Source organism: Hibiscus syriacus, unplaced genomic scaffold (genome assembly GCF_006381635.1).
Source record: "Hibiscus syriacus cultivar Baekdansim isolate YM2019G1 unplaced genomic scaffold, ASM638163v2 tig00110332_pilon, whole genome shotgun sequence".
In the NCBI taxonomy this organism is placed as follows: Eukaryota; Viridiplantae; Streptophyta; class Magnoliopsida; order Malvales; family Malvaceae; genus Hibiscus; species Hibiscus syriacus.
In genome coordinates this window covers 8,264,538-8,277,632 of record NW_024062688.1, presented here as the reverse complement: position 1 = coordinate 8,277,632, position 13,095 = coordinate 8,264,538, and the positions used below count along the sequence as shown (strand labels likewise).

The following is a 13,095-nucleotide window of genomic DNA, read 5'->3' as shown; positions in this document are numbered from 1 at the left end:
CATTATGAATGTTTAAAGTTCATAGATTTACAAGGAGTTTTAAAAGAAAATTTTTGGGTCACTTTTTCGATAGTCTCGTATAACATTGTAATCTACGGATCTTCGGGTCTAACTGGATTAGGGTGTTACAATGTAAATTATAGTTTATCTCAAATTTATTATGAATTTATGACTATGTTCGTATATGATGTTAATGAACTAAAATTTATACATGCATAATAGTTATTTTGTAAGGCTATACATTCTCTCTATAGTTTTTGCTTGCCTAGTCAACTCTAAAAATATCCTTGTTGGATCTGTCGTTATTTGGGTATGTATATTGAGATGAATCATCTTTAAGAGTCTGCGGCATCTCAAAGCTTCCATAGACACTAATTCCAGAACATATCAACTTAATCGAAGTAATCTTTTTCATACTCAAGAACAGACCTGGCGCCCTGAATCAACTACGAGAACTAGAGCCGAAGATCATCCATCTGAGCATCCCCAATATATTTCTGATGGAACTCGATCAAGAAAAGTTCTCATGTCGTCTGTTCAGGTTATAAGGCCATTTCGACCGTCTCCCACCAATCAATGGCATCCCCTTTGAAAAGGGAGACTACACACTCCAGGTTGCCTTCTGGAGTTAGATGTAACTGTCTCAAAGTCCTTTGTGTTTCACATAGTCACTAATATGCCACTATAAGATCATCTTCACTAGAACCATGAAAATCTACAGTTTTGTATCTCCTAAGACGTTGTATAGGCATTTCATGTGTCGGGATTGAAGGGGAGGGAACCACTAGAGTAGGGCTAGGCTCGAGGAATGGCCCTTACAATTCTTCATAAGGTTGCATTTAAATTTTGAAAGTAAGTTGCTTCGGCTACCCAAACGTCTCCCTCTAGTCTCGCTTCCCCTGAATCCGAGACGAACTCATCTTCTAACTCATTAGAAAGGGATGCTTGACTTTCACTCCGAGCTTCCTAACTTCTATCAGGATCACTGGCCATCTATTATCCTACAATAATAAGAGTGAAGGAAAACGTCATCAAGAGCCCAACATATAGGAGTACACTTGATTTTAAGGACTTCTATCCATGTATTTACATACGTCACTAACACTGGTACTAGGATCGACTTAACCTAAGGCTTTGATATCACTAAATGTAACCATCTACACCCTTACGAGTGTATAACATCACATGACTCCAGCGTTAACAAGTCCAAATACCCTTATGATGACCCACTTGCATAGAATATAATAAAAATAAAATAAGAGAATTGGTAATAAACTTGCACTTAACAAAAAAAATAAAAACCTTAATATTTAATAATGGAGCTCCATTATCTCAAATCTTCAATAAAATTGGTATAATCAGTATTACAATTTTGATACAACAAACATGATTTTCATAGACCAAACCCGCACGTTTACATGGATACATTGTCCAACAAAAGAAATCACTATTGTACTCGGGCGAAGTTGGGATTCTACAGAGAAGGTGCTCCTATAATGGGAAATCTATTACTTTAAGCTTGAAAGGAGAAACAATTTTAAAAGTGAACTATAAGAGTCTAGTAATGAACAATTATTCTAAGGAATTCTTATAAGTAGGTTATTTGAGTAAATAAGAATTTTTACACATTTTACAATTTCATCCAAGATTCTCTGCGAAAAAATATCATTATATTCTTATGATAGAAGATTTTTCATATATTGAAAATCCATTATTGGTTTTAGTTCTATCCCTGGGGATTCCGTACGAGTTACCCAAAATAAATATAATTAGGTACTCTCGTGCGAGTCATTCTAATCCTTAGATGCTCCCGTGCAAGTTAATCTAATCCTTCATGGCTCTTATACAAGTCACCCGAAATAAATATGATTAGGTGTTTTATTTCTTGAGTGACCTTATTTTATCTTCCCATTAGAGAAAATAACTTCAGTGACCGAAAATGCCTTATAATATACGATTTTAACCAACTTTTTTTGGATTTGCGAAAATGACCAACAAATTCGCAACGCGAACTCCAATTTCGCAACACAGGTTCCAAACTCGCAACGCGATTTTATAAATTCGCAACGCAAATAGGTAAATCGCAACGATAATATGTAAATCGCAACTATAATATGTAAATCGCAACGCGAATTTATAAATCGCAACACGGAATTTAAAATTCGCAACGCGAACTCTAATTTCGTAACTCGATTTTCCAAATTCACGGCGTTAATTCCTAATTCGTGACGCTAATTCCTAATTCGCGATTCGCAACATGATTTTCCAAATTCGCAATGCGATTTTCTAATTCGCGACGCTAATTCCTAATTCGCAACGCGATTTTGTAATTCGGAATTAGCGTCGCGAATTCGGAATTAGCGTCGCGAATTCGGAATTAGCGTCGCGAATTCGGAATTAGCGTCGCGAATTAGGAACAACACGAAATTTCAAATTCGAAACGCGAACTCCAATTTTGCGACGCTAATTCCAAATTCGCAACGTGATTTTCTAATTCGCGACGCTAATTCCTAATTCGCGATTCGCAACGCGATTTTCCAAATTCGCGACGCTAATTCCGAATTCGCGATGCTAATTCTGAATTACAAAATTGTGTTGTGAATCGCGAATTAGGAATTAGCGTCGCGAATTAGGAATTAGCGTCGCGAATTAGAAAATCGCATTGCGAATTTGGAAAATCGCGTTGCGAATCGCGAATTAGGAATTAGCGTCGCGAATTAGAAAATCGCGTTGCGAAATTGGAGTCCGCGTTGCGAATTTGAAATTCCTTGTTGCGAATTTGACTTCTGTGTTGCGATTTACATATTCGCGTTGCGATTTTGGAACTTGAGTTGCGAAATTGGAGTTCGCGTTGCGAATTTATTGGTCATTTTTGCAAATCCAAAAACGTTGGTTAAAATCGTATATTATAAGACATTTTCAGTCACTGAAGTTATTTTCTCATTTAATTAAGTGTCCCATTTATATTGAAATTATTCCAATTACCACATATACTCTTACAATTTATAATTTTTCAGGTCCAGTAGTATGGGTACTTCACATATCTAAATATAGATACTGATGTTGATATCAAAATGGCATACTGAAATTTTAAGATTTTACAAGACACTTTAGAGCATCGATCGACCCATCCGTTATCATTGATATTGAGGAGCGCGATATTGATATCGTTCTGATATTTCATACCCAGATTTTCTAAAAATCTTAAGTTATTGATATTGAGACCCAAATTTTGATTTCCAAAGCCTTTAATGTACCCAATCTTTCCTATAATGATCCAACCGTTACTACTCAATGAAAACATCTAATTCAATTCTACTTACAATCACATTAACACACAAGGAATAAGAGTTGATTACCTTGCACAGAATAAATGGGATGGAAGCTCTGTCTTTAACCTTCAAACCTTCTCCTTGCCTTTACCTTGAGACGAACCTCCCACTTCTTTCTCTAACATGGAAGAAAATAAGCTACATAAATTATAGAATGATAAAAACACACTTTTGTAACTTTTGCCCTTTTAAATCTTCGCACGTTCTTTCTCTTCATAATCCTAATATTTCAACTTCCACCTTAAACAGGGCACCTTTTCAATGCTCCACGGTAATAGGGGGATCAAGGTATTCCTACTAAAATTGAAATCTTTACCTTTTCATGAGTTCCCAAAACTTATCCTTTGAGTTAACTATTTGGGTTCCACTGTTTATAGCTTAAATTTCTGAACACTTTTAAATCCACTCACTTCATCATCAGCTCTAAATACTTCACAGTTCTTTTAAAATATGTTAAACTTAACCCAACCCATAATTGATGTCGAACACTTGAGAAATGAGAAAAAGTATTAATTTTTTTCCTTTTTATTGTTGTTAGAGAATGATTGTAATTTACTTTCTAAATTTGACAATGAAAATCACAGTTTGTAGACATAATTTCAGCCGTAAAAATTCATAGCATTGGAACTGGGCTCAACGGGATTTGGTGTACCACATTTCACACCCCAACTGTCCTAATCAGTTCAAAGGGATAATTTTAAATAACATTGCTTTCAATTTGATTCAAAGATGGAAAAGAAAATTGCATTACAATACCACATTTGATTCTGAATATTCCTGTGGCTCTTGAATCACCCTGAAGTGTTCATAAAAAAACTTAATTAGAAAGCAAAACTGATGGAGAATCTGCTTACTCCGATGGTTTGGCCACAATGGCCGGCCTTTGTTTGCAGAAGCATGCCCCATTTTGAGTTAGATTTTGAGCACCACTAATAGACATCACGTTTCACTACCTCCTATCGATGTGATGTCCTGATTAGTCATTTTAACAGGGATATTATTTTTGGGGAGCTAAACCTTTTGTAAATAGTTATAACTACTGACAGTGTAAAATTAAAACATAAAAGACTATTTTGGTGACTTATTTGAGTATTGATTTTTAAATTGAAACATAAAATCCTTGAACCTGCTTTGGATTGTCTATATGTATGTAGAGTCTTTCTTTCCCGATCTACTATTTTTGAATGTTTATTTTCCTTTTTGTAGTCTGCTTCATGTTTTTATTAACACTAAGGGAACACATAATGTATCTGAAATTCTGCTATTTTTGACTGCTTATTGTCTTCATGTTTATTTTTTTTTCAATTTGATTTTGAAAATTCAAAAGTTTCATTTTTTACATAATGATTGCTGACATGATCAGTTTTTAATTCCATGAGTACAAAAACTAATTGCCTATGGATAATCTGGAAGAAGATTACTGAATATGGTTTGTGGTACAATAATTGTTAGTTTCTTGTTTCTTAAATTTTCTGATTTTTTTTTCTTAGATGGGATTTAGATTCTTGCCCATAGTGAAAGGTATCTTTTCAGAGAAATGCTACTTGCAATTGTGTTTTGCTTGATGGTCCATACTGAAAATACTTATATGATAGAGTTAGCCTAACTTCTGTAGCAATTGCTCCCGAGGCTTCTGCTGCTAGCAATAATAATCCTAACCAAACAGCCCCTGATCTTAGTAATTCAGCTTCTTGAAATCATCAAGTGGAGCAAGAGCAGCCGAGCCAACAAGAAGTCAGAGAAGAAACTACACCAAAGCCACAACTATGAAGATCAAGCAGGCAGCGGAATTGGAACACAGTGCGCAGACCACTACCTGAATCCAAGCTTTTTCCCTGCCCCTTAACTTGGAGTTGCTCGACCTATAGTCCGAGGGTTTAGTAATTTAAATGGGGATACTATTTTTGGGGAGCTAAACCATTTGTGGTTATTTACATACTAGTCATAGTTTTAAATTAAAACATAAAAGACTATTTTGGTGACTTATTTTAGTTTTGATTTTTATATGCTCAATTCAAATGAATTTACTGGTTGGACCATGTTGGTTTGTTGATACTTGCTATCATGACTCTGAAACTTATCTTTGGGAGATTGTCCCTAGAGTTTCGTACCCTTTGCAATACTTTCACCAATTATTCTATGCATTTTGAAATCTTTTCTAGGATTCCCTTCATGAAAAGTTTTTTCTTCTAGATGAGCAAGAAGGAAGACACTGATGATAACAAGACACATTTTTTCTCTTGAGATTTTACAGGTTAACGTTAGTCACAATCAATCTGTGAATTGCAAGTTGATTTTGCAGAAATGAAGGAGATTGAATAAGTAAAATAGAAGTTGAGAGAAAAGGTAAATTTCATTGAAAATTCATCACGTATGATTCGTTACAATTGTTTTGATATATAAGTTAATTTCAGGACATCAGCAAATTATTTTAATACAGTTGTCCGTTCCTTGTCTTCTACTGCAACAATCAGCAAGATTCGACAGTTACCGGATCAAAAACTTTTTGCAATCCACCACACCAACCCCTCTCGATATCTTCCGTTATGCATCATAAGCCTGTCGATATTCTTGTAAGGCAATCATGAATCATCTAACAATGCCAGGTTGGCTCCGAGCAACCAGCCAAGTTGTGCGTTGCAGGGTCCGTCAAACCACCACCGAACTTCATCTTTCATACGGCACTAGACTGCCTACACTAGATCATCAATCCAAACAGTTCCCATGATCATTTTATTTCATAGCCCTATGATACTCTTTCACGCTCATGGCCAGTCCTTTCTTTAATGCGCTGCAAAAGCTCATGATAGGTATTGGAGGACTCGGAACTGAACTTTTCTATTGCCTCAAAAATGCATTGCAAGCTCCCCTGCAAACTACGGTTACTAGTATCACTCTGACGCACAACGTTTCTGGCTACTGAGAGATTATTACCATTTCCAGAGACCAAATAAATCTTCTTATCTAATGCCTGGATCTCTTTCTGCAACTTCTGATCCTCCCCATCCAGAATCTTTGCCTTTCTCTCTAAATCCTTATTGGACATCATCCACCTATGCATTTCCGACTTATCTTGTTCCCATAGCTGGAGCACACTTGTGGCCAAAACCCACATAGATTCAATCACCTCTCGTTCAGATGTCCTATCCATTGCTTGTGACCACTGGTTACATATGACAAATATGGGTGGCGCACCAACCCTGCTAGGTGAGAAGGGAGCTATTCCATCATCTGTCACTTCGGGTTCGTAGTAAAGACATTTTAGAAGCCAGTTATTCAAACCCCTGACATAACCCTTCTGAGCACTTATCCAACTTGAGAATCTTATAGTCCAGCTAATAAGTCCATGCTCAAGCTGCAATGTGGCCTTAAGATGATCATCACTGAGCTTTTTGCGAGATCCGACTAAACCTAAAGTTTTTGCCTCTCTAATCACCTGATACTGACTACGATGACATTCAAGCATTGATTTCCACATTCTGTTTAACCTGGAAAAAGAAAATTACAAGGAAACAGCATAGGTCTAATAATTAGTTCAATGAAAGCATATTATTGATAAATGTACATTAATTTAATAACTAGTTCAATCATTTGTCTTCTAATTCAGGAAAATCAGACAATAAGAAAAAGGTTCCCCATAAAAACCCTTTCAGTAGACCCTCCCCCCAACTACTAAAAGGTAATTTGTATACTAAATCAGTATCTATTTTGCACCTTTGGTTAATAAAGCGCTGATTGGCAGACATTTATAACTAATAAGATTTCAATGGATATATAATCTAAAGCACTAATCCTGAAACTCAAATGTATAATACTCCCATCATAGTGACTCGGCATTTTCGGCCAAATCCACAAACACTTAGATACCAATAGTTCAAGAATGAATAGGAAAGAATGATCTAAAAGCATCTATCCTGATGAGTAATTGTAGAAGAATCTTTCATCTGGGGTCCAGCAGACATATAGAGCATTAAATTATCTGATTAAAGATGCTAATTAAATAAATCAAATAAACACAATCAAATGGAAATGTTCTGACCCTTCAATCAGTTCATTTAGCAATGGCCATAATTCCTCATCTCTGATCTTATTAATTGTCACAGATATCTTGTCAACAACTTGAATTGCTATTCTTATCTTTGTGGACAAGCTCCTGATTGAATTCCGGGTTGAATCAATCTTGTTAGCTTCCGCACCCCTTTGATCTAATCTTCTTAACTTGTGGGATTTCCTGTCGTAAGCTACCCGCATCTTCTCCTCAGCCTGCATTGCATCAAAACATTCTAGCAATGGTTAGAGAAATACTAAAATAAGATGCCCAGCATCTCTCAATCCAGGGTATAACTAAGCCATTGTAGTTCCACCAGAAACCAAGTTAAGATGATCGCAAGGTCTTCCTAGAACGGTGCAGAAACATCATTTGAATGTAAACCGCTATTACACTATTCGTGAAAAAGAAGCATAAAATCAATAACATGAAGCTCTTCAAAGGTGAATATCTAAAAGCGGCAACTTTCAAAGGAACAGTTCCTTAATGAGATGGAAATCAAAATAGAATAAAACACGGGAAGGCATATGATTACAGATAACGGAACATATTCTAGAATCACACACTGAACTGAAAATGAATAAAATGTGAAACCACTACTTTTAGTCATGAATGAATTAGACCATACAACATACTGAGATAATCGTGAAACTAAAATTGCAAAGGACCAAATGAGTAAAGGCTTGGGCAGAAACAGATAACAATATCATCAATAAGCCATACATCATCAACACATAATATACCTTTACTTCATTGTAGAGCTTCTTTTCCCAAAGATACAACTTTTGCAAAGTAGAGGAAAGGCTTTTCGGTTTCCTAGCCAGTTCTTCATTGAAGTCTAACAATGTTGGATCAGTATTGTGGGCCGACGAAGAAGACTCGCCAGTCTTAGAAGCAGATGGCTGAGATGTTACTACAGATAATGAAGGAGTAACTACATGCAAGATCTTGGAAACTGTTTCACAAAGATCCCAAAACACACAGTTAGTATTACTGTTGCAAAAACCTAAATGATTTTCCTTTTTAAATTAATCTAATCTAATGAAGCTGCAAGTCAAAAACTCATTATTTTAGCAAAAATCAATACTTGTCAGATCACAGATTTTGTATATCCACAAAATTCTCACAGATCAAGTGAAACCAGAGATTTAAATAGGGGTATGCTATTCTGTCGTTATATAGAGATAACGGCACCGGTTCCGCCATAACTGTATTGACTGCAATAGCATCTGTTACCTCAACCCAAAAGGCGGCCGTAACCGCAATTTAAACCAATGGTGAAAGAGAAAACACATACCATGTTTGGGATTATAAGGAAGTGTTCCCACCTCAAGCAACTTAGCAAGTTCATTCCCAGAATCCGAAGCTCTCACAAACTGGACATGTATCTCTCTAATTACCTCAAAAACATCCCTCGGAGTGACCCTTGACCCGGTGCCACGCTCCTCGGCCCTTTCATCATCCACCACTTTCTTCTCCACCACATGAACCTCATATTCCACCCTATCATTTTCAATCCCAACACTGGGTCTCGCCTGGTAAAGCGAAGCCTCTGTTTCACTATTAGTAACTTTCCCGTCCTCTTCTTCAACCGGGGACTTGGAATAATCACCGCTGTCGACAAATTTTTTATCCCCATGCACTTCTTTAACTACTTCATGTTGAAAATCCTCGTCTTCCAAATCAGGGATCCCTTCCTCTTCTCTAACCTCCCTTGAATCCCTACTCGGCGTATACGGAGGATAATAGTTTTCAAAACTCTCGAAAGGGTTCAGGAAATCCCAAGCTGACGCTTTCGGAGGTGAAGGTGGAGGCGGTGGTTGTTTCGAGGATGACTCAGCAGCCGTTGACCACGGTTGCAGCGAAGACCCATAACCAGACGCCGAATAAGAAGAATAATTACTAAAACCACCGTAATTTGGGTAACCCGGATTAATATTACTTACATAAGAGTAAGGATAATAAGAAGATGATGAAGATGCACCCATATAAACTGTCTCTGGATTCATAGGCCTTTGTTCATAAACAATGGACGGCGTTGGTTGCTTCTTCATAAAATTCGCATGCATAAACCCACCGGGAAAAGGACCAGGTTCTAGAGGCCCATAATTGGGATAATTTTGGTTCACATACTCTATATGACCCCCACCATCGTCGTGCAAAGGCGAAGAATGGTGCAAAGAGTCGCCGGAATCATCTTCATCTGAATCGGAAAGGAAGTGAAGATGGGACCCAGAATTTGAATGGGAATGGTGATGGGAAACAACATCTTTTTCGGGAGAACTTGACCCGATTTCAATTTGAACCACCGCTTTGCTTTTAAGTTGATTAGGCGACGGAGGAGAAGGCGGTAACGCCGTTCCTGAAGAAGTCCCGAAATCATGCTCGATGAAATTATTCAAAGACTGACCAAATAACTTCAAAGACGCTGAGTAAGCGAGATGAGCTTCGGCTAAAGCAAAACGTTGTTGAATGGCTTCGTCTAAAAAAGTACACCTATCCCTACAGAGAGCAACTGCCGGAAGATCATCTAACTTTGAACTAGAACATCCCATAATAACTCCACCCAAAAGCGACAAGGATTAGTATCTGGTTTTTATATGAAGAAAAGATAAAACATGATAATAGGGATTGTTTCTGGGGAAAATTTTAAGAAGAGAAAGAAGGAATCTTGGCTAGCACGGAGTTTATCGTCTTGTTGTAGCAGAAAGAGAGCCAAAAAAAGAAGAGAGGGAAAGAGAAACAACTCTTCTCAAACACCAACAGTAACAGCCCTTTTCTTTGCTTTGTATTAAATCCTCTGTTTCTAGTTAATAATATTTCAATAAATTTCCTTGGTTGTTTTTACTTTCTTGCAAACTGTTGTTTATAGAAGAAGAAAGGGTTGATTTTTATTTGTGAGGGATTTGAGAATTGTTGAGAGGGGGAAAACAAAACACAAAAAGTGAAACGTTGTTTGGTTTGACAGAAACTTTGACGCCTTATACCGCTTTGAAATTATGAGGTTAGTTTCTTCCTTTAGTCTCCCGTAAATACCCTTTTATTTTTAATTTTATTTAAAAGTATTTATAACATAATAAAGTAAATCATTTATAAATATTAATACGTGGATTAAAAAATATATTATTTAACCAATAATCAATTGGTCTATTGGGATGAGGCATTGGGTCTTTAAGTAAGGTCAAGGGTTCGAATCCTGGCGTTTACGAATAGAGCAAAATGGGTTGGAATAATCGCTCTCGTCTCTACAGTACCCGATCCGAATTAATCAGTCAATAGATCAGATATAAAAGATTAATTCAAAAAATACATTATTTATTTAACAAATTATTATAAAAGATATACAAATAATCATTATTGTTCATTTAAAATTCTACAAATCTAGACGAAATTATTTTTAAAATAATAGGTATACGACATTTTTATTTTATTATCTTTCATTTATTTATTATTATTATTATTTTTGTTATAATCACTACTAACATATTTAGTTTGTAATTGTATTTTACTAATAGATGTTTGATAATTTAAATAGGTCGGAAACCATCAATAAAAATCAGTTTATAGTGTACGTCACACACTAAATTCATTACTAAAACAACACATCGAAATATATCACTAATTAAATTATATTTTTATTAAGTAAATATTAAAATGGTAATTTATATATTTAATACTTAAACTATCATTTTTTATTTCATTTTAGTTCATAAATTTTATTTTTTTCAAAACTATTAATGATAATACTGATGCGGCATGACATGTTAATTGTTTTTCACATCACCTTTCTATTTTTCCATCAACATATTTTTTATCGATTTTATTCAATCAATTATATGATGACACATGTCACAAACTATGATAAAATAAATAAAAAAAATTCTTGCTCTTAGCATAAATTGAACTTAGACCTCTTACCTAAAATGCCAAGCACTCAACTATTGAGTTAAGCTAGGGTCAGTTTGGCATAGCTTTTGAAAATTAACTCTTAAACGTGATGTAGAAACGAATTTTTAAAAGTGTTGTATAAAAGTATAATTTAAAATTTGACTGTTTTAGATTATTGTTAAAAAGTGAGTTTGAAAAGATAAAATGTTCATTATAGACATTATGTTGTAAATTAAAAATATAGCATTTAAATAGACTTTTAAAATATTGATTTTGTGGTGACACCTTTATACAAGTTAAATACAAAATAGGATGAAATTTATATTATTGACTAGTTTAGCTCAATGATTGAGTGATTTATTTCTCATGAAAGAGACCCAAGTTCATTTCATACTAGGAGTAAGAATGATTTCTATATTTTGATATTCATAGGTACTATCTAATTGGTCGAATAAAATTAATTAAAAATATTGATGAATAAAAAAAGTGATGTGAATATTAAAAATTAAAAAGAGTTGACATGTCATGCCACATAAGTATTATTGTTAATGATTTTTAAAAAAAATAAAGTTTAAATACTAGATTCAAACAAAAGTGATCATTTAAGTAGAAAATGTATAATTTTTTTAATATTTACTTAGGATAAATTAATTAATAATATATTTTAATATCACTTTAATAATATGTTATGTGTTGGTTAATTATGATCTTATATATTTTTAATGGATATAATTACGAATCGGTCAATATAATTTATCTAAGGTAAAAAAAGAAGTTAATATATAAATATACATGGAATTTTAAAATCCGTGCATCGCACGTGAATACAAACTAATTGTCTAAAAAATAAAAAGATGATTTTTTTAAAGAAGAAAACACATAAATTGTGGTGAACCTTTAGCTTTAAATTGATAACCATCCAATTAGTCAAAAAGACTATTATCTTTTGTTCAAATTTGTGATCAGCGGTAACTTTGAGACTAAGAAAAAAAAAAGTTTCCTTGTAACAACCAATCAAATTGGTAGTACTTCAAAAAAAAGTCGATTCGTGTGTTTGTACGAATCGAACAATTTAAGTGATTAAAGAATTATTATTATTCTTTCAGATTTTAAATTTGAACATATAGTATATATAAGTATATGAATATTCATTATCATATCATTAAAAGTTTTTAAACTAATATTATCTTATATTTACATCATATTATTAAAAAAAAATGGGGGTATCCGATATGCCATCGAAAGATTGCCCTAATTTCGCCAATGAGAAGAAAAAGTTCACGATACTGCCATCCTTGTTGTTTAATGCAACGATATTAGCACCTGATCTGCTTTGTTGATTATTTCAGCTCCTATAGATAGTGACCTATCCTAAGTCTCACAAATCCATATTCAATAAAACAAAGTAAGAAGCCCATAATAAAAGAGTTTTCTAAACCCTAAATCACCAACTATTTCAATTTTGTTAATCCAATTCCACCCCATCAAATTAGACCATTATGTGATAATATTTGATGCATTAATAATTGTCTTGAAATAATCTTGAACTCAGCAAATAATTAAGTTACACACATAGATAGATTTTATGTCAGAAGTGAACTCATAAAATTTTAAGATAATGTAAACTTATAAAATTTTCGGGACAAAATTGATTTATCAATAAAAGATATAAAGAAAAAAATATAAAATATAAAGAAATTTAAAAAATTTAAGGGCAATATAATCACCCAGCCCCCCTCTAGTGACGGGTGCAAACCATGTCCAGAGTAGGCACATGTACATCCTGAAATATGAATTTATTTAATAATTAATATACAGGTGCCCAAC

General features: G+C 34.3%; 1 protein-coding gene across 1 annotated transcript; it reads right to left on the bottom strand.

The window, feature by feature from the left end:
• Positions 1–5,666: 5,666 nt before the first annotated feature.
• Positions 5,667–10,271, bottom strand: LOC120119954 (protein ALTERED PHOSPHATE STARVATION RESPONSE 1-like). Its single transcript, XM_039139736.1, has 4 exons — positions 8,678–10,271; positions 8,124–8,335; positions 7,372–7,595; positions 5,667–6,820 (listed from the first exon to the last, which is right to left on the bottom strand). Exons 1-4 carry the CDS (start codon positions 9,933–9,935, stop codon positions 6,079–6,081), a joined length of 2,436 nt encoding a protein of 811 aa, XP_038995667.1. The 5' UTR covers positions 9,936–10,271; the 3' UTR covers positions 5,667–6,078.
• Positions 10,272–13,095: the final 2,824 nt, after the last annotated feature.

Bases quoted from the DNA above. Each gene is read 5' to 3' on its own strand.
- LOC120119954 (XM_039139736.1), bottom strand. From the start codon at position 9,935: ATGGGATGTTCTAGTTCAAAGTTAGATGATCTTCCGGCAGTTGCTCTC. The intron at 8,336-8,677 runs GTATGTGTTTTC...TTTGTGAAACAG, and splicing joins TCCTTATAATCCCAAACATG to TTTCCAAGATCTTGCATGTA. The intron at 6,821-7,371 runs GTCAGAACATTT...TTCTTTTTCCAG, and splicing joins CTAAATGAACTGATTGAAGG to GTTAAACAGAATGTGGAAAT.